Source organism: Pseudorasbora parva, chromosome 20 (assembly GCF_024679245.1).
Source record: "Pseudorasbora parva isolate DD20220531a chromosome 20, ASM2467924v1, whole genome shotgun sequence".
In the NCBI taxonomy this organism is placed as follows: Eukaryota; Metazoa; Chordata; class Actinopteri; order Cypriniformes; family Gobionidae; genus Pseudorasbora; species Pseudorasbora parva.
The window spans coordinates 27,923,306-27,946,103 of NC_090191.1; the positions used below are offsets into that span (position 1 = coordinate 27,923,306).

Sequence of the window (22,798 nt, forward strand, 5' to 3'; positions counted from 1 at the left end):
GAATGAATGAGCCAGGTCGGATGCCTATTCAAACCCAGGCGGGAGTAGCTCTGCGTCACTCTGAGATCAGCGTTTCGCAGTATCTACACCCACGAATGTGAGCCGCTCCGTGCATCTGGGAAGAAACTTTACGCAGGGTCGATCAAGCAAGATGTTGACATACGTTTAACAACGTTTTGTCAGTAATGAGCGTGAATTTAAGTGAACACAGTTGAATGTATTTGATCCAAACTGTTTGATTCATTTATTTATCTAGTGATTTTACGGTACATCTCTTCCAAAAAAAAAGTATAAATACAACCAGACTACAAAAAGATGAGATGGTTTCATATGAAACTTGGGTTGGCAATTTTGGGGAGCTCAGGAAAAATAATAATAATAAAAAACATTAAATCAGGACAACATTTTTGTATATCTGTAATTAAACAAAAATATGACAAGGAAAATAGTATTAATAATTACTCTGAATATACCTGACATAAAGTGCCATATTCTCTACATAAAAAAATATATTTTAACAAATTTGCCAGTCATATAACTCGTATAAACAATTTAGATTTTAAAAAAAAATTGTTGCTATTAATGCTCAAAATATTTCCAGTGACCTTTTAACTATTTTCAGATCCATAGCTATACGGTCCATTGGCTCAGGCGGAATATAACTAGACCTTGTGCACGCCGGACCAGTGATGTGGAATCCCAAGTCTCTGGCATTCGTGGGAATGGTCGGTCACTCAAATGGTGGTTCTATGAAATATCTGAAAGCTCTCTTGCGGTTCCCACACATGGTTAGACACACATACACACACACACAAATTTAAAGACAAACACTGCAGCATACATGGCCAAGTCTTGATATGACTAAGGAAGCTTCTCTTTGCATGAAACAAAAAATGTTTTCCATTTTCATAAAGCCAACAGTACACATTACAACCACCAGTGCAGCAATTGGCAACGCATTCACCAAAATGAATGTTTCCCAAATGTAGAAATGAGCAGACCATTTGAATGCAGAGGTAAATAAGCTCTTTTTACACACACAATGTCCTGTATTGTTTCAGGTTGATTATTGGAAGCAACAGATCAGTAGCAATGATATTAGAAGTTCACACCTCTGCATACCATTATGAGACAACTACAGTATGAACATTTGCAGTCTTTGTTCTCCAAAGAGAAGGAAAAAAAATCTTTTTTTCAGTGTTCAAACAGATACAGTGTGACCGAACGCTTTAAGCTTTCCAGCATTTCCAGAGTTGTAGCATGTCTTTCCTTTTGAACTCCCATAGGGGCTCAACTGATGGGACATTTTATATGTCTTATACACATTGTCTTTGTAATTAGCTTTCCTTAATTTGAAAAAGAAAAAAAGTCACTTTTGTGGGCAGTTAAGACTGTTCGATAAGAGTCTATATCAAGACCTCGGGTGACCTTCCTCAAGTCTGTGAGCATCTGAGAACTACGAAAGCCTTGCACTGCATTTGTAGCGTCCACGTGTTTGCATGAAATCACAAAACAGTCGGTCTGGAGTCAGTGCATTTTCCTATAATGTTCCAGCATCTTCATTATTCATCAACATCTTCCTCGGCAATGGCCTTTCTCGCATAAAGACTGCCTGTTGTGCAAAACGAAGCCGTGTATAAGTTCGACGCTTCCATTTCTCTTTCAAACACTTCCTGTTTCTCTCCATTGGCTTCTTGCCTTTCTTTCTTGTCTTTTCAAGTCTTCTGCTCACTCATTTACAGGTGAACACCTCCGTCTTTTCGCTGCAGGTGTTGCACTTAACGAAGCAGCACCACTGGAACTTGCAGTTGCACTGCCACACACGTGTGTACTGATGGGTGTTGTGGCCGCGGCCGCAGCACATCAGGTTGCAGCCGTCCGTGTGAGGGGACGTGTGGTTACACAGGCGCCCTCTCGTTCCCGCACTTCCCGTCGCCGCGTCTTCCTCGCAATAGTTGGGGGAACGCTCCAAATAAACCAAGTCTGTGTCGGTGGGTTTTATGTACCCACGGGACTGCTTGAGGCGCAAGAAGGAGGGTTGGCGAAAGCGCGTTGCCCTCACGGCCTCCACTTCAACCGCAGTGGTATAACGCTCCTTAAGTACATAGCCGATCTCTCTGAATTTCGGCAAAGTCGTCCAGCAGGTTTTTGTGGTGCATGAGCCGGAGACGCCGTGACACTTACATTCCAGCTTCATCCTTTCCTCTAAAACCTGCAGCAGTAGGGGAAAAAAACGGTGTTACCAAATGGCATATAAAGCACAAACCTTGGTCTTTCTTTCCTAAACGAGGGGTAATGTATATTTATAAAATTAAATGTTTTTATATTAGTTTTATTTTAAATGTACCATATATAAAATGTGGTTTTGATAAAACTCACATAGTCTTTTACAATGGGCATGACTTCATCAGAGGCCTCTGAATCTGTGGCGCAAGTGAATTTGTGCAGCTGACGGGTAAGGGAAATTCTTGACATTTTATTTTGACTCTTTTCAGCAATTTGAACCAAAACCCATTATTCAATACGTCCTGAGCAATGTCTCAATGTGCGATGCCAGATATCTGTCAAAACTGAGAGGAAAAAATATGTTTTAGCCAAATCATAGCCTGTAATTTTCTCTACCTTCCGAAGGGCCACATCAAAGAACAAGAGAAATGTCCATAATTCTCAAGTCCCCATTTATGTATATGGTTACATTTGAGTTAAAAGCAGAGCTATTTGGCTGTTTGATGTGTTACTGATATGTTCTACAGGCAGACATACGTGATGGTTGACATTTACCCGTTTAGTTCGATGTTAATATTCCCCTTCAGTGAGAGGGATTTGAAATTCAGTAGTAATGTTCCTATGTTTTTTTCCCCCACTAACTCTTTAATCCCTCTTTCTAAAAGCAGTGTATCAACATTCATGGTTTATATGAACTAAATCACATGAAAACATGACAATTTTTTAATTTAATATACTAGGATTGGACAATACAAACTGAAACACCTGGTTTTAGACCACAAGAATTTGGTAGGGCCTCCGTTTTTGGAGCCAGTACAGCATCAATTCGTCTTGGGAATGACAGATACAAGTCCTGCACAGTGGCCAGAGGGATTTGTAGCCATTCCTCTTCCAGAACAGTGGCCAGGCCACTGTGATTGTGGAGGAAAAAAATTCTGATTTGCTCCAAAATACCCCAAAGTGGTATAAAAATATTTCGATTTGGTGACTGTGCAGGCCATGTTCGATTTCGCTTTTACGTTCTTCAAACCATTCTTTCACAAGTCTTGCTGTTGGTACAAAGTTTCAAATATTAGGTGCACATGGTCCTTTAGAATGATTTGGTAGTCCTTGGCAGTGACAGTTCCATCAAACAGTAGGGAATGTCATGATATTGCACTCCAAACCATCACTGATCCACCTCTGTGCTTGACTCTGGGCAGCAACAATCCAGGTGTTAAGCCTATTTGTGTCTTCTTCACACCTTAACTTTCCCGGATGTGGGAAAGAAGTAAAGGTGGATTCACCAGGGATCAGTACATGTTTCACTTTGTGCACAGCCCAATATTTGCACTGTTGGCACCAATGAAACCGACATTTTGCATTGGCACGAGTGCCCAAAGGTTTGGGTATAGCAGCCCAACCATGAATTTTGGTTAATGAATAACCCTTAATTCTGCAGTGAGTTGGGCAGCTGTGGTTTTATGTTTTTTGGATGCAATCCAGGTTAATACCTGGACATCCCTTTCAGACAGCTTCCTCTTTTGGATGTGGTTTGTCCTATGGGGTGTTATGCTGACATTAACCTGGATACCATAGCTTTTGATACACCACAATGACTTGCTGTCATTGCTGACCACTTTTGTCCCGATTTCTTCGAGGGGAGGGTCTATGGGTGGGTAAATGTATGGGTCGGATCATTTCTTTCAGATCTTTCGTTCTAATGGGGAAATAAGCTCTCGCAATTTAGATATAAACTTGAAAGGGGATGACGGAAAAATATACAAGCAGTAGCTTTCATTTCTGACATCTGCAAGACCAGGCCGAATGTGCCGAGTTTGTGTTAGAAATCAGGAATGGTGAGGCAACAAAGTTTAAATCCAACCTGGCTGGCATGCTTCCCATAATGCTTTTGCAGCTGTTCAAATGCATTTGACTACATGAGCATCTACACTACGAAAGCCATCCAGTTGAATGCATTTCGACTACCTCTGGAAGTGGTTGAAAGTGGACAAACTCAAAAATTAAGACCCCGTTTACACCTTTATTTAGTGTGTCAACTTGTTATACGATCAACTAAAACATCTTAACCCCAGGTGTAAACAGGGCCTGATATGTCTCCCACTATGCTGTCTGGATTGCATTTTATGCATAGCTGTGTTATTGTATTGATCAGGCCGTGCATATATAGGTGTGAAACCTCTAATTCTATATCAGTTTCATTGTCCAACCCCTTTATATTATGTTATATTATATTATATACATAATTTGTATACTTTTATGCAACTTTTATTAATATATATATATATATATATATATAGCATCTTGCAGTTGATGGAGATTTGTGGGATGCACATCCAGGGCATGAAAGCTCCCGTTCCACCACATCCTAAAGATGCTCTTTTGAATTGAGATCTGGTGACTGTGGGGGCCATTTTAGGACAGTGAACTCATTGTCATGTTCAAGAAACCAATTTGAAATGATTCGAGCTTTGTGACATGGGGCATTATCCTGCTGGAAGTAGCCTTCAGAGGATGGGTACATGGTGGTCATAAAGGGATGGACATGGTCAGAAACAATGCTCAGGTAGGCCGTGGCATTTAAACAATGCCCAATTGGCACTAAGGGACCTAAAGTGTGCCCAGAAAACATCCCCCACACCATTACACCACCACCACCAGCCTGCACAGTGGTAACAAGGCATGATGGATCCATGTTCTCATTCTGTTTACGCCAAATTCTGACTCTACCATCTGAATGTCTTAACAGAAATCGAGACTCATCAGACCATTTTCCAGTCTTCAACTGTCCAATTTTGGTGAGCTTGTGCAAATTGTAGCCTCTTTTTCCTATTTGTAGTGGAGATGAGTGGTACCCGGTGGGGTCTTCTGCTGTTGTAGCCCATCCGCCTCAAGGTTGTGCGTGTTGTGGCTTCACAAATGCTTTGCTGCATACCTCGGTTGCAACGAGGGATTATTTCAGTCAAAGTTGCTCTTCTATAATCTTGAATCAGTCGGCCCATTCTCTTCTGACCTCTAGCATCAACAAGGCATTCACTCACAGGACTGCCGCATACTGGATGTTTTTCCCTTTTCACACCATTCTTTGTAAACTCTAGAAATGGTTGTGCGTGAAAATCCCAGTAACTGAGCAGATTGTGAAATACTCAGACCAGCCTGTCTGGTACCAACAACTATACCACACTCAAAATTGCTTAAATCACCTTTCATTCCCATTTTGACATTCAGTTTGAAGTTCAGGAGATTGTCTTGACCAGGACCACACCCCTAAATGCATGTGATTGGTTGATTAGATAATTGCTTCAATGAGAAATTGAACAGTTGTTCCTAATAATCCTTTAGGTGTGTTGTGTGTGTGTGTGTGTGTATATGTGTGTATATGTGTGTATATATATATATATATATATATATATATATATATATATATATATATATATATATATATATATATATATATATATATATATATATATATATATATATATATATATATTAGTTTATACAACTTGTTTTACTTTTTCATACCTTTCTTCCTGCTTCGTTATTGTGCAGGTTCATTAGTCTCCTTGCATTTTTTTTAATCTCTCGGGCATCCACAAAGCGTCTAGAGAACTCCAATCCATATTTGACATCTGCTGAGCAGCCGCCCCATTTCCAGCCCTCCTCCTGGTCATGATAGCCCTGCTTTTCTCTGTCACAGCCACAGTGGCTCAGGTTGCCCTGACTACAGGCTGCTGTCACAGCATGGGCAACACCTGCTGCCGTGATGGCGTAGGTAAATGCAGCCTCCTTGCTACCTAGGAAGAAAAGAGTAGAACTTCTGAGATGATTTGACACCACTAACATCCAAAAGTTTCTTATTGTTGGAGTGCATTTTCAATCGTTCAGTAATGTAGCAACTGCATTTACCAGCGGGCTCTAACTTCCAATGTGAAGCAGCTTTAACACACCTGACTGTAATTTTTAACTCTTAAGAAATAATTAACGGGTTTACGTTTGTTTGGTCAGTGATGAGCCTAAACCCTGCAGGGAGGTTAATCTCAAGGAGCAGGATTGAGTGCTCCTGATCTCAAGAATGGTGTAAGGGGACTAAACTGACCCCTGCTGGCCAGCCTTTATGAAAATACCACTGAGGTAGGGACAGACTGACCACCACAAAGATCTCTATAATGTTGCCTGTTTGTATAGTGACCATCATCGCATTAATAACCAAATTTAAGAGTATTATTATAAACAAAATGTTGCATTCGTTTGTCCAATATGGAAAGGTTGGGGGTGCATTGTTCAAATGTTTAGAGCCTATGGCTTTGTGTTAATCTTTGCATTTGTGTTAAAACTAACACAAGACGGACTTAACTTTTTTAAAGTCCCCCTGTAGTCAATAATTTTATCCCTTAAAACTCCTCTTTGATCAGCAAATGACATATTTAAATGTTTTTTTTTTTTGTGATAAAAGTTGTTCATGCCTTAAAATGGCTTGAATGTTACTACACCCGTGCTTCATTTAGTTTATGCGGACCCATGAATAAGAAAATTAGCCCCGCCTCCACTCACTCAAATCTCAGAGACCCATTCCATTTCAGTGGTAGAACAACTTATGAATCTGCACTCGATTTGTCTGAAAACATATTTGCTTGCATATTTGTCACAGGGGGTCTTTAAAACGCATGAGTTGCTCATGTTTTAGTGTAATGTAACTGCTGCTTTTTTATCATTCGCTTTGCCTTGTAGCTACATAGTTGCTAAATTATTTACATTTGTATTTTTTTACATTAGAGGTTAACAATACCTTTATGTAACGTGCAAATGTAATTTAAAATCTACTAGGGCTATATACAGACTTTGTATTTTATTCTACTGAAACTATTTTATTCTCCTTTTTTTAATTCTACTTTTTTCTCTCGTTCTCTCTTAACTTATTTAACTTTATTTATGTTGGTCATTGCATTGCACAAAGGTGCTATATTGCGAAGAGCTGAAGTACAATTACAGTCAGACCTTATTGCCAGACTTCACGTGAAGACTAATCATCAAGTCTGCCAATAATACTGTAATTTTAGTAATCACCGATTTACATTTATAGTATGAGCGGGAAATAAATAATATGAAATTGCTGTTGTTTTTTTAAGGATAATATCCCTCATCAAGATATGCTGGCATTGAATCTTGTAAAAGAAGCAGTGATTACCCTATCCGTCTCACAAGATGGAAAGAGACCTTTAACGTTGTGGTTCTTCTCATAGCTAAAGCTTACGTCCTATAACTTGACTGAGCACAGGATTTTCCTTTATCCAGCCAAAAGCTGGAATCTGAATGTAACAAAGACATTGGACAATTTGACAAGCAATGCGTGCATGGACCTACTGATGAATTTTAACTACCATTTATTCTAATGGATTTTGTGGGAAAACTCAATGGCCTTTCAGTAAAGTCCACAATGGCTATTATATAACCAACAGTTTATGCTAAAATGCCCAACATTCGTTTTTGAGAAAATCAAAATTCAATGAAAGATTCCATTTTGGAAGATATTCTTTCCTGCTGGGTACAGTGCACCCTGCTTCTTAAATGTTAAACATTTTGGTTAATTCGCTTATGCTTTGAGCTGCCAGTAAAAGCCGGTTTACCATGTTTAAATCAATTTTACACTCTAAATCAGTGCAGAAAATGTGTAAATAGTCTGCAGATTCCACACAGGCCTCCAAATTTCATATGAAAAACTTTTGAACTCAATTTTCCAGTTACAGTTATTAAATACAATGGCGTGTCTCACAAAACGCAATTTGCAAAAAAGAACATAAAAAGCTTCATACACATTAGGACCCACAAATGCACAGTCTGTAGAGCCCACCACAACCGAGAAACATACATTTCCTTGAACAAAAGAAATAAGATTATGATGTGTAGAGCCAACCAACCCCCAAAAGAGTGATTATTACCAGGACCATTGGATTAAACACAGCCCTGCACCGCACCCTGACCGTAACCAAACATTTCTGACTGATAGGCAATTTATATGGGAGTGCAATATAAAAAAAAACATATTACTGCATATTCTCCTACTCCAGGCCACGGGTGCCATTTGTGTGTATAACTGTATGAATGTTTAGTTGAATTTGTGTGTGTAACTGTGTATGTTTTGTTGAAAGAGATTTTTTTTAAGTAATTGTGGACAGATTGCATCTATTTTAACCTCTGTTTGTCTCACTTGATTCGCAGGGCCATACTCTCACGGACAAAAGTCAGGGCCAAAGCTACAAACACACACACGCGCATCTGGTGTGCTATCTTTCTGAGGACTTGCCATAGACGTAATGTTTTTTATACTGTACAAACCATATATTCTGTCCCCCTACGCTACCCCTAGCCCTACCCATCACACACAACTTTATAAAGATCTCATTCTGTATGATTTATAAGCTTTTTGTAGCCATGGGGACCTCAATTTAGGTCCCAACAGGGACATGAGTCACATCCCCATGAGTCTGTGTGCATTCAGGTTGAAGTCCCCACCAGGCTAGAAAAACATGTACACACACACACACACACACACACACACACACAAGCATAACACCAAAGCCCAAAGCGCAGCTCTTCGGGCTGAACCTACTGACCTACTCTCAGCTCTTGCCCAAAGACGGTCCTCTCGCCAAGGGCAGAGCAGTTCCACCGTCCGTAGCGAAACTGGTACTGGCACTCGTTGATGCCCAGCTGAGCGCCCTCTCCAATGACGATGATGGCATCTGGGCGGCTCTGACAGATGGCACGCTGTCGGGGGGCCAGGCCGGGAATCTTGTTGCAGATGATGTTCGCGCCCAAAGCCACGACTGAAGACAAAGCCCTTCGGAGACCAGACACATTGATGTCAGCAACTGATGTAGACCAGGTATTTAAGAAATGGACAGTTCACCCAAAAATTTGAGTTCTATCATCATTTACTCATGTCGTTCCAAATGTGATTTTCTTCTGTGGAACCAAAAGGTTTTTCGCACATACAATTAAATCAATAGGTTCCAAATGCCGTTTTAAACCCTGTCAACTTTAATTTTGTGAACTTTTGGTCAGTTAACGATGACAAATCTTTCATTTGTGAGTGAGCTATCCATTCAGCATTTCATTTTCTCAGACTGCACAACAATATTTAACATTGGTTTGTGTTTTAGAAGATATATTTGTAGGTTTGTATAGACCCTTCAGATACCCAAATGATTTAACTGCGCTTTGCCAATTGTCAATTTGCCACAGGAAATATTTGAAGGATTGTCTTCACTATAATGAAAGAATTTCAGGGCATCTCATCTAAAACAGAACAACAAACAAATCAAAGTTCATGAATCAAAGCTTTTATGGGAAAGTGTCGAACTGAACTTGATTTAAATGAGACGGGGGTCCCAAATAATGTCTAAAAAGGTTAACCATACGCAACTCTACAGACAAAGACCACATACAACAATGTGATCACGGGATATATAGCCCAATTAAAGTGAAACTACACACATAACGTGAATTACAATCAAGCTGTCTGTTCTGCTGTTCTTCAACAAAGTTCACCATAAAGTTAGTCAATTGACTAACATTTAACAGATGAACACGATCCTAAAATATATTGACCTATTTTAATGGATTAAACTGTTCCTGCCACAGTGGAGGACACTTGATCCAATGATGGTTCAAATCTGGAACATTTGAGCTAAGAAAGCCATGCTTGAGAGGAGCTACCAAACCTAGAGTGTCCATTCATCAGTCATGGCTTAGCATTCTTGTTCTCGTCACAAGAATGTTATTTAATAACATCTTAATACATGGAAACTTCATTCCCTTCGGTCATTTTTAATAGCATGCAGCATATCTCTTTTGTCAAAACCATTTTAATAAAAGTAAGTTAAGAAAGCATTTTTGAAGTTGTTACATAGGTCTGGTCTGAGGAACCCACGAAAAATATTTTAGGCTCTACGTCGTCAATATAGGCCACCAAATTAAAAGAAGAATGCTAACTGAGGATCCGAGCACAAAATGTGAACTGTAACTGAAAGCTTTAAATAATAATGACCACTTCTGAAACAGTGACCGGAATCTATTTCAAGCACACTTATGATCCACACATACATTTGAAACGTGTGGCTGAGTAATTTCTCCACAGGCTGAACTTTAGTGCAAATAAAAGGTTCAGTCTTTTCCAGCGAGACGCACATCTCACCCTATGTTTTTTTTCCAAATGCGGTTTTCCAATTACAAGCATCTGAGATCAGAACATGTCGTAATGAGTAAAACATTGTCCTTATGCTCTCACAGAAAATGAATGAAAGGTAATCTCATCAATTTTTAATGAATTAACTGGTTTATACTGGCATATGAATATTATAACTAGGTGATATAATGATTGCCAGGACTTCAACGTAAAAAGTGTTTCAGTGTAAAAAAAAAAAAAAGTACTGTAATGTTTAAGGATTTACGGAGGAATATATATATATATATATATATATATATATATATATATATATATATATATATATATATATATACTAATAGAATATAACATAGAACTACTACAATCTTGTTTTGATATGATAAACAGCATAATAATGCAGAAATTAAAGTTAACCAAGTATGTATAGACAGAGCACAATGTTACACAAACACAAAACACCATCTCACACACTGGACAAATGCTATAAACATAAATACTCATGCATAACTGATAACAAAAAATAATAAGCAGCTGCTTAAAAGATTAATTAATACATTTTGTAGGAATGTACTTAACGTTTTACTGTAATTATGTTTAGCCATGCTTTTTTTAAACTTAAAAACATGCAAATTAGCATAGTAAATTGGTTAAAAAGCAGTAAAAAAATACATTGCCAGTTTTTCACCCTATTACAGTTAACCAAAAGGTTGTACTGCAGCATGTTTAAATCACTTTTTTATTTTAAATGACTGACATTTTTACAGTAAAGGGTTTCTGGTAGGTTGTCTATTTAAATTAAAAATATAGCTCTTACTATCCAATCAGGAATATTGTTCTCCTAGCACACTTTCCTTTGAACTATCAGTAGTGACTCTGACTCAGATCCAATTAAAGCGCATGCACATGCTCAGTCTCTTATTTAACACAACAGGTGCACTAAATAATGCCTCTTCCAACATATGTGGAAATCATGATTTGTTTGGGCTCTTTAAAACCATTCATATCCAGATGACTATATGATTTTGCCATGCACTAACGACAGACCCCTTTAACTTCGTTTTAACTGTCCCCAGCTGTTGACTGTGTTGCCAGATCGCCGCACAAGGTCTTAAAGGTGAGAATAAAATAAATCAGTTCAAACCTACAGGTAGCTGCCGCTGGTGAGGATGAGGAAGATCTGGGGGTAGTAGACTGACAGCAGTGCACCGCAGGATGAGATGCTGCGCATGGTGACATTGAAGAGAGCGCGTGGAGAAAGCGAACTTCTGAAGTTTTGTCGTGACGTTACGCTGCTGCTGCTCGGCGCGCCGCGGTCCGTGCGTGAGCTGCGGGCGCGGAGACACGATCCGTCATCTCCTGCGCGATAGTGGCTAATTCAGAGTGTGCTCCCCGCCGCGGGCTGACGGCTGATTTTAGGTATTTCGGGTCTTGTGTCGGTGCTTTGCCATTGGCAGAGAGGGGGGGGGGACACTCCAGTCCGCCCACCTTTACGGGCACGGTTGAGTGACATCTCCGCCTTTTTGTTATATTGCACTTCATTTCAAAGAGATGGGTTTTCGAACCGTTCCTTTTATTATTATTAATAATAATAATAATAATAACAACAACATTCATATGGTCTGTTGTTCCTTGTCTGAAGCTTGTAAGAAAGTTTAAAAGTGTTCTGCTTTGGCAGACAGCAATTCCATTCAGTAAATGATGCGTGCAGCTTCTGTCATCGCTGAAGATGGTAGGCATGGGTCACCAATGCTGTGGGTGTGAATTATGAGGGAGTTTGAGAAGGTCCCAATTAAGAAACTCGTACATTTCCAACTTGAAGTCATTCAAATGTATTAATTCCTTTTACGTGTTGAATATATTTTAAAGGCTTTAGGAGGGGGGAAAACACGAATAACGTGTGTTTGGCTCTTGGCTGAGGCGGTAACCATAGCAACAGAAGGTAGCTCGAGTGCTAGGATTCGTAACGGTGTATTTAACAGACGGTATATCGACAAAAACATTTATTTGTTTATTTATCGCCTCACACATTTATTCATCACATTAATTGTTTGATTTATATGTGGTTAAGACATTGCTTGTGGCGTCAAAACAGTTCTGTTGCATGAGACGAAATGTACTGACAAGAATTGACATTTATAGCCACTCCCTTGAAAGTCATTGACAATTTTGCAGACTAAGTTACATATACCCAAGAAACTATCATACGACATGTTACGGAATCACCTGTAAAACCCACCTTATGGATTATAGCTGGTCTAAGATGCTTATTAGCTGGCCATTAAGTTGACTAGCAACCATGTGTTGCAAAAAAAACCCCAGCTTGACTAGCTGGTAGCTGGTTTATTGTTGGTCCAAGATTGTAAAGCAGCAAAATATATAAATTGAAAGTCAATGCATTTCAAACGACTATGAACCCCACTGATATTTATTGTATTGTTTGTGTGTGTGTGTGTGTGTGTGTGTGTGTGTGTTCCACGGAACAAAAACGTCATACAGGTTTGGAACGATATGAAGGTTAGTGATGATGACAAAATTTAAATTTTGGGTGGACTATTCATTTAATAACTACATTACGAAACAATTGATATAATATTTGCTTAATACGATTCAATTTATGTTCCCTCAACAACTTATCACCCAAACATTAAGATCTTGCAAACAACAAGAATAAATAGACCCTTCAACAAGATTTTAATTCCCATCCATGCACCATTCTGAATGAAATCCTGCTCCCTCTAGTGGTACTTGGTAAAAGTGCGTTGTGCTCTCATGTAATATGGATGTAACAGACAACCTAATATGTAGAGGAGCTTAGATGTACATGTAATCAATCGTGTGCTAAAGTACAAAAAAGTAAATAAATAAATGGATACATGAAGAAGGCAAACAACACATGCATTCTGTCAAAATGGAAAACATCAGCAAGTCAAAAGCTGCTGGGTGATGGGAACGGATTGATAAAGGAAAGCAAACAAATGTACTATCTCTTGTAAAGATGTTCTCTGCAAACAAGAGCTTGTTTGCTCTAAGGCAGGGAAGGTTGGACAGGATAGAAGGTGGAGAATTAGCTGGGCTGTATCAGAAGCTTCAAAGGGTGGACATGTTTATGAGCCTGTTTCTTACGCTAGTGCAGAGATCAAAGTGCACAGCCTATTCAGATTTTCTGTTTCTGTTTGATGGTTGCAGTGGAGCCCAGGTTTCCCTAATGGGATGGAAACTTTCAGAACTCTGTATAGTTTAGACTGCATCCATATTATTACCATTTATGACTGCATTCATACATATTACCATTATGTATGTCGCTATTGATTTTCATTCTGAAATGAACAGTTAATTGCTGCTGGGTGCAATATGGTTGCAGTTGACCTTTTTGATCATTTGCAAGACGTTGTTAGGCATGTTTCTTTAGGTACAACCTTAGTATGACCATAGAGTTTGATGTAACAAATGTGGCTATATTTGGCAAAAAATTATGTTGGAGACTGCATTTAACTCCCTTACCTGTATGAAATCTTCATGAACACAATTTCCATTTGAAACATCGTATTTCCCCTCGTAAAGGAAATGCTAGTCCATTCTTGATTATGTATTTTTATGTCCATGTACTAGCCCAAAAAAATGGCTAATATCTTGCGCAGGTAATTTAAATATTATATTCAAACCCATGTTCTGGGCCACTTGTAAATAAGGGCTATGCCCCTATACAAATTTGCAGCCAAGAGAAATTTTTGGATGGTATTCTCTTAGGCCGGTGAAAAATATACATAAATTCAAAGTGAATGGAAGGGAGGAACCTAAAGGGAAGAAAAAAAATCTCATCAGATGCTTTTGTTAGCGTTTTGACCACAGAGCTTTCTTGCCAAAACTGCACTTTAGCTGTGCTCTCATAGTTTGGAAGGTTACACAATGGAATCTGTTTCTTTTCATTTACTTCATCAAGATTGTAGGGGAAAAGAGGACAATTTTCCTTGTCTTGGGGGAATATCTTTGTCTCATTGAATTTTGTCAGTGACCGTTTGCTTGAGAGCCCCTTAAAAATGCCAGAAGAGACGGAAAAGGCTTGTTTAGCACTTTTGTTCTGTAGTACAAGGAATGGAAAGTGGACATCAATACACCCACCTCCCTTCAGGGCTGTTGGGTCTCAGTTCTTCATCTGCAATTACTTTGTGCATAGTTTTTTTTTCCCCCTCTGTTGCACCCTGTGACATCTCTGAGTCCAAGTGCGTGCGATCAACAAGTTGGTAAATCGCAGTTGAATTTGCTCACGTGATTGTGATGCTCGGCTAAATCCCCAGAGCCGACAAAAGAAAATTGTAAACATATGTACAGAGATATGTTTTAGAGCCATGTCTTCCCAATTACAGTCCAGCGAAAGAAGAAAAAAAAACGGCATATTTTCATTAATGTGTTGCTTATAAATGTCTGCGTAAATCACGCAATTTCCTATAAGTTATTCCAGAATGTATTTTTTTTATTTATTATTATTCTCTCTCACTCAAAACATAAACCAGATGCTTTTGTTTCTACCCACAAACAGATGCAGAAACAGCTGGAGTAGTGACACTAGTTTAATATTTACTCACTGTGTCAGCATATTGTGTACCTTTCATTAATAATAAAAATAAAAAAAAACATTTTTTTTATTATATATTTTATAATAATCTCAAAATTGTCCCTATATTATATTATATAATTTAAAAAAATTAATTATTAAATTATTTAATTTCTTGGAAAAATTTGCTTTAAAAAATCCTAATTTTACAGAAGTGAGGATTCAATGAAAGTGCAATATTCAAACATACCAGTAGAGGGATGCAGAGCTCCACAAAATAATCCATATCCACTACCAGTTTTCAGACCAGGCTTCCAGTCATCATTGGTGTAAGGGTATCCACTGTTTGTCCCCCATCACAGTAAAAACTCCCCACTTCAGGTTTAGCACAGGCGTAACCTACCCAGCTCCCCCCACATCCTCTGGTCAGAGCAGTTTCTTTGAACCTCCACAAGGGGGCTCTACTCGTCTGCCAATTCGCAAAAGATGAACAACTGTGCTGCCGCCCAAAATGAGAACTGCACCTCACTGCTCCCGCCATCTTGTATCCCGCCCTCCGAAGTATAAACTTATACACTGTCGATTAAAGCTGAATCAAGGCTGCCTGGCTTTGACTCAAAGCCCGCCATTTTTTAGAATAGGTCTGAAAGAATCACATCGCATGAGCCATTCAAACAGCTTTTGTTGTCTACATGTGGCAAGATCTTGCCATTTTTGTGGTTTATACAATAACAAATAATTTGAGATTAAGTTTCGCAAAGGATGTTGTAATATTGTGATATTAAAGTGATGCTTGTGGTATATAGCACAGCATTTTGTGGTATGCACAATATGAATGTAATGTCTAAGAACTATTGCAGGGACTTTTGATTTAAGGGTCAAAGGGCAAGGAAAGTTTGACCTTGGATGTTTCTGGACTGGATGTCATTATTATTCAAATATGTGAGATTAACGAAATACTTCTGAAAGAACAAGAGATCTAGAGAAAGACAGCAGAGCACTGGGATTTTCCAGTCTGCAATCTTTCAAGGCCTTTTTTTCTCCTCACTGTATAAGTGCTGACCTGGTTGATGGAGTCTGTGCGTAATCACACGGGTGGACTGAAGGGTCACCTAAATGGCTAATTGACTTATAATGAAAGTGTTTTCCTCGATTCCACAATGCAAGTGCTTGTAGGAAGAGGTGGAAATAAGCCACAGGTCAGTGCAGAGTAGGAGAGCAAGGGATGGAGAGAGCTTTGAGAGATTGTAATATGGGTAAAAAAAAGAGGGCTTGTCTTTTTGGTACCCATGTGATGAATGCCTGTTGGGACAACAGATGTGTGGTGATGTCATTTAGTGTGTGTGTGAGCGTACGGGGAGGAGCGATAGCAAAGTGCACTCAATTCTTTGGTCTATAGTGAAATTTTCGGTCATTCCTTTTGAATAAGACATCTATTTCCATACTGGTTTATGGTGATCTGGAGCTGGTGGACATTAAATATTATTTGGAGACACCAGCATCCAAAGACGTGACAGTATTTTAACCCCTTGTTTTGGTTGCTGACCTCGTGGTTTGATACTACAGGGGTCTTATTGTTGAAATATATTTAGTTTATCTTTAGGGTCTTTTAACTTTTTGTACCCTGCCACCACCGCCCAGCCACCTTGCACAAAACCCTGTCTCGCTATAACGGGCCACTCAGTTAAAGGGTTCTGATTGAATTGTGCTTGCAATGTTAAACTTTTGCCTCTGTCTTCTGACTCTCTGTGAGAGGCATAAGAAGTCAATTGTTCTTGCGGTATGCCGTGACAATAGCTGTTTGTCATCATGTGGAGCCAGAGAGAGATGGGGCAGCACACACAGTAACTTCACTACACCGCTGCCAATGCTAGGCTTTCCATGCAGGGTCACACCAAGGTCAATGTACTCTCGATCACACCATGTTGTTTTGCCAATTACACCAATAAGATCACCTTTTTCTCTTTAGCCCATCCGCCCATTCAGTTATTTTTGCTTGAAAAAAGTGTGTAGAGCATTTTTTTCATTCCAAGAATTGTATATTATTAAAATAGGAGCTGAAGACCAGCTTGTCAGGCTGACTGTGGGAACCGTCCGAGGTCGCCACTTTAAAACTCAATATTTTAACCAAATCTTTGTTTCCCCCCCACATTTTAATCTATAGGTTTCTCGTGGTTTTAAAACGACGGGCGCTAGGGCAATCGTGCACATGTGAACAAATCCTTTTAAAAGGAATGTCTTGCTTTTGGAGCCTCAAAGCTCATGGTTTAGTGATATATGTCTTAAATGTGTGATTTCTCTAGCACAGATTAAACCTAATCTCAGAATAAAGGGATTTTCTGAGGAGAATCACTGTTGATAATGCAGTTTAGTGTAGGACTAAGGTTAATCTGTTTCTGGGAACCGGACCAAGATGATGCAAATATGAACTAATTCTTAACTGTTCTGTGTGATTCTATTGCTCGGTGTGTAGAATAAGCAGTTGTAAAAGAAACAGCTTTGGAGCGCTTGTCAAGTCAATGACGGGCTGAAGGAGCCCATATATTTTAAGAGCTGAACCAACAGCATATCAAAGCGCCAACACCAGAAGAAATCACTCTTAATGTAAAGTGATACACACAGCTGTCGGACTTAACTGGGCTCACCGTTTTTCACTTAACCTCAGACAAAGAGGCCATATGGAGCCAGTAGTCAAATTTTATACTCCGGGCACTTGATTTACTGTGAAGAAATGGGTGTCAGCATCGATAATATGTCAAGGATGTTATCTGGTTTTGTGATAAAGTCATAGGTGTGCTTTGGGTTTTATCATTCTCTCGTTGCCTCGAGACTGTGACCCCCTGTCTGAGGACATCGCTCGTTTCTTGGTAATCATTCACTTGTAGCCTTGGGTTGCGAGGCTGTGACAGGCATTGTCTTGGCTCTTGAAAACAATGTAAAGATATCTCATATAATAGACCTGCATTATGAAGCCCCAGGCATGTTTTGTTCCAAATCCAATGACTTAGAAAGAGTTCAGTACTCTGTATGTACACTAGCATTTACAAAAGTTTGGGGTCGATATTGTATGCTCACCAAGGACGGATGCATTTTTTTTTCGTATTAAAAATACAGTACAATTGTGAAATATTGTTAGGATTTGAAATAATATTTTTTGTTTAAACCTATTCTAAAATGTACTTTTATCCCTGTGATGGCAAATCTGAATTGTTCAGCAGCAATTACTCCACATGATCTTTCAGAAATCATTACAATACGCTGATTTGGTGCGTAAAAAACATTTATTATCTATTAGTATCAATTTTGTCGTGCTGCTCAATATTTTTGTAGAAACTGATATTTTTGTCCAGGATTTTTTGCTGAATGGAAAGTTCAAAAGAACAGCAATTAGTAACATTATAAATGTATTTACCTGTTACTTTTTATTAATTTCATGCACCCTTGCTGAATAAATGCATTACCCCCAGTTTCACTGAGAAAGCTTAAGCCATGCAGACTAAAATGCATGTTTGAGCTGGTTTAACTAAAAGCAACTTGCACTGACTTATTCTTCAAATATGTAATTGCCAAGATTTTTTTTCCAAGGAAAATTTATAAATGCAATGTCCTAATTGAACTAAGTCATACTCCTGACTTAAACTAAGCCCTGTCTGTTAGACCAGGCCTTAATCATTTTTTAACACACAAAAAATAGACCCCAGACTCTTAAAGATATATGAATTAAAAAATATACAGTGGGTACGGAAAGCATTCAGACCCCCTTAAGTGTTTCACTCTTTGTTATATTGCAACCATTTGCTAAAATCATTGAAGTTATTTTTTTCTTATTAATATACACACATCACCCCATATTGACTAAAAACTGAATTGTTGACATTTTTGCAGATTTATTAAAAAAGAAAAACTGAAATATCACATTGTCCTAAGTATTCAGACACTTTGACACTCAGTCAACTCACTATATTTAACTCAGGTGCTATCCATTTCTTCTGATCACCTTAAGGTTCTACACCTTCATTTCGGTCCAACTGTGTTTGATTATACTGATTGGACTTGATTAGGAAAGCCACACACCTGTCTATATAAGATCTTATATATCAGATCACAGTGCATGTCAGAGCAAATGAGAATCATGGTGTCAAAGGAACTGCTTGAAGAGCTCAGAAACAGAATTGTGGCAAGGCACAGATCTGGCCAAGGTTAAAAAAAAATCTGCTGCACTTAAGGTTCTTAAGAGCACAGTGGCCTCCATAATCCTTAAATGGAAGACGTTTGGGAAGACCAGAACCCTCCTAGAGCTGGCTGTCCAGGCAGACTGAGCTATCGGGGGAGACGGGCCTTGGTGAGAGAGCTAAAGAAGAACCCAAAGATCACTGTGGCTGAGCTCCAGAGATGCAGTCGGGAGATGGGAGAAAGTTTTAAAAAGTCAACAATCACTGCAGCCTTCCACCAGTCGGGGCTTTATGGCAGAGTGGCCCGACAGAAGCCTCTCCTCAGTGCAAGATGCTTGGATGGTAAGAAATAAGATTCTCTGGTATGATGAGACCAAGATAGAACTTTTTGGCCTTAATTCTAAGCGGTATGTGTGGAGAAAACCAGGTACTGCTCATCACCTGTCCAATACAGTGCCAAAAGTGAAGCATGGTGGTGGCAGCATCATGCTGTGGAGGTGTTTTTCAGCTGCAGGGACAGGACAACTGGTTGCAATCGAGGGTAAGATGAATGAGGCCATGTACATGGGTATATTGGACGAAAACCTTCTCCAGAGTGCTCAAGACCTCAGACTGGGCCGAAGTTTCACCTTCCAACAAGACAATGACCCAAAGCACACAGCTAAAATAACAGGGGTGGCTTAACAACAACTCTGTGACTGTTTTTGAATGGCCCAGCTAGAGCATTGACTTAAACACAATTGAGCATCTCTGGAGAGACCTGAAGATGGCTGTCCACCAACATTTACCATCTAACCTGACAGAACTGGAGAGGATCTGCAAGAAGGAATGGCAGAGGATCCCCAAATCCAGGTGTGAAAAACTTGTTGCATCTTTCCCAAAAAGACTCATGGCTGTATCAGATCAAAAGGGTGCTTCTATTAAATACAGAGCAAAGAGTCTGAATACTTAGGGCCATGGGATATTTCATTTTCATTAATAAATATAAAAAAAGTCAACAATTTTGTGTTTTTCTGTCAATATGTGGTGCTGTGTGTACATTAATGAGAAAAAATGAACTTAAATGATTTTAGCAAAGGGCTGCAATATAACAAAGAGTTAAAAATCTAAGGGGGTCTGAATACTTTCCATACTCACTATATATAATAAATAGAGGGGGAAAAATGCTAAGTTTGCACTATAAAAAAAATTGATAGATAGATTGTTGTTTGTTCTTGTAATGGCGAGACACTGGCAGAGTGCAAGTCTTGTGGGTGTGGCACTGCAGCGTGCCCATGGACGCCAGTCGTAGAGGGAGGTAGGGGGCTGTTGCAGCATGCCTTTCTCTCTCCCACTCTCTCTCAGCGTCCCGCCCCCTTTGCCACTGCCATCTCTTGGCTTTCCCAGAATGCCCTCTGTCTGAGAGCACTGGCCTGAAATAAAACTATGAGGGCCTGCACGGAGAGAATGGGAGCTTTGTCTCAGCTGCCATTTACACTGTCTGGGGGCATAGAGACAGAACTCAAAGAGAGTGTCTGATTGCAAATTAGCACAGCCCAGGGCTCAATGCTCCATGCACTCATACACACTCACGCACTGGCGGTGTGAGGCGTGGAGAAAGTTCTGCATTAAACGCCGCTGAAGATCATTACGCTCTTTCGTTCTATTGAATAGTGCCACATTTCAGTCAGGGGCACAAAAAATAATTAGCAGCAGGCTTCTCTTGTGCTGACTTGCGTATGACCGAAGCATTTGGGCTTGTTTAGTATGCAAGTGATGCCGGGTCTGAATTTGTGATTAGCTGAAAGACAAAAGGTGCAGCCGGTGCACTGCAGGAGCGACGTCTCTATATCAACGGGCTCCGCGAGTGGGCCCCTCACTACGTTTTGGTGTGATTGACTTGCGTCTGAGAGAACTGCATGCAATTTGTTACATGATGACTCTATTTGGCATGAGAATTCCCCGTCTTTATCTTATAGATGCAAATGTAATCATTTTGAATCGTTTGACCTAAATGCACCCTGGCCAACTGTTCTCAAGGTAATTGGATGCCTGAGGAAGCAATTTTAGGTTGTGTGTGTATTAAATTTCATATAATCATATCTTGACTTTCTGGTTTACAAACGTGGAGCACTTGCTGGCATTAATGTCTTTATTCCTTGCATGTATTTATTTATTTATTTATTTAATTTGAGAGGCATGTAATGCTAGAGACTAACATGGTTCAGTAAAAGTTTCATGTAAACATGTGATGCCATGTGAACTCAACAACCCTTTTATAATAATCTGCTTGCCACCAACTCCTGTTAATTCCCACGAGGCCACTTTGTGTAGGACATAAACACACGCGCGTTCACACATAGGACACTATTCGGCCCTTTTAATCTGATTAGCTGTGTCTGTATATGGATGAACCTGTGGGTTCATTGAGTGTGTTCCTCTTCTTCTACTTTAACCGGCAGAGTGGTGAAGCAATCCTTCCAGTATATTTATAGGGAAAGCAATCTGTTTTTTGGACCCAGAGGGGACAAATGCAAGGTAAATAGTTCTTAAATACATTTTATCCATCATATGTGTCAACACCATCCTGTATGAGAACTACTATTTTCCTTAAGTGTTAAAAAGAAGCTAGTTATTTATTGCCAGTCCTATCCTCTTTTTTATTTATTTTTTACCTACATTACTTTCAAAAAGGAATAATAACTAAATAAGGGTGTGATTTAAAAAGTGATATCTTATTCGTCTTTGTAGTACATTTTAAAACAGTATCTAAAAATGTCACTCAGCCAAAAAAAAAAAAGTAAACCAATTATGTACTGATTTCAGGCCATTTTATTGGAATAATATTGCCTTGTTTGAATTTCTTTCCTTTTTTTTTTTTATTTGCATCGGACATCTGTTTTAAGTGGCTTTGTAAAATACCTATGAGCAGGTATTGCATTTAAAAATACATTTGCGAATTTGTTATTATGACTATGGGCCGCAAATACAGCAGACTTGACTTAGAGGAGCCCTGAAGCAGGAAAACAAATCTAACTAATGGTCTTTGAGAGCCAATAATAAGGATAAATTAGAATATTAATAGCATCTAAAAAGTTATATCCTTAACAGTTTGCAGTGTTGTACGTTAAAGTTGTTTTATGCAAGTGCATTTTACACATACTGTAAGTACGGAACATTCATATACTTATACTTTCTTAATATTAATATTGCAATTTAGCTTGAATATTTTTTTGTGTGCAAATAACACATTGTTAGCCATAACCAGATGAAAATGCCCTTCAAAATACCCTTGATAGCACAGACACACACACTGGTTTAACACATCAAATGACCTGATACCCCGAAGCCCTTCTGACTTACCCCATTTAATCCCCCCCCCCCACCCCATTGGTGATCAAAAAAAAAAAAACATTTTAGAAACTTATAGTGACCAAAGATTACTTGTACAGAATTGTCCTATAAAAAAGTGCTTTAATATAACCGGTGTAAATCGTCACATGACCAGAGCTGTTTAATGCCAGTTTACCCTTCTGAAAGATTTGTGTCAAAACCATAGACTGTAAAAAAGGTCAAAACTACATAAAACATGTTGTATTACAGATACAGTTACAGCTACCACAATTCATATACTATTTGAAGGGTCTAATTGTTCTCATATGGCTCATATAAATTATAATA

At 39.0% G+C, this 22,798-nt stretch overlaps 1 protein-coding gene across 2 annotated transcripts; it reads right to left on the reverse strand.

Moving 5' to 3' along the window:
• Positions 1-202: 202 nt before the first annotated feature.
• Positions 203-11,884, reverse strand: wnt7ba (wingless-type MMTV integration site family, member 7Ba). Of its 2 annotated transcripts, none has more exons than XM_067427133.1 (4): positions 11,556-11,884; positions 8,841-9,067; positions 5,752-6,023; positions 203-2,212 (listed from the first exon to the last, which is right to left on the reverse strand). In XM_067427133.1, the coding sequence occupies exons 1-4, from the start codon at positions 11,648-11,650 to the stop codon at positions 1,733-1,735; spliced, it is 1,074 nt and encodes a 357-aa protein (XP_067283234.1). In that variant the 5' UTR covers positions 11,651-11,884; the 3' UTR covers positions 203-1,732. The 2 variants fall into 2 exon arrangements, with proteins under 2 accessions (XP_067283234.1, XP_067283235.1); XM_067427134.1 differs by having other exon boundaries at positions 204-2,212; positions 11,560-11,884.
• Between the last annotated feature and the right edge of the window lie 10,914 nt (positions 11,885-22,798).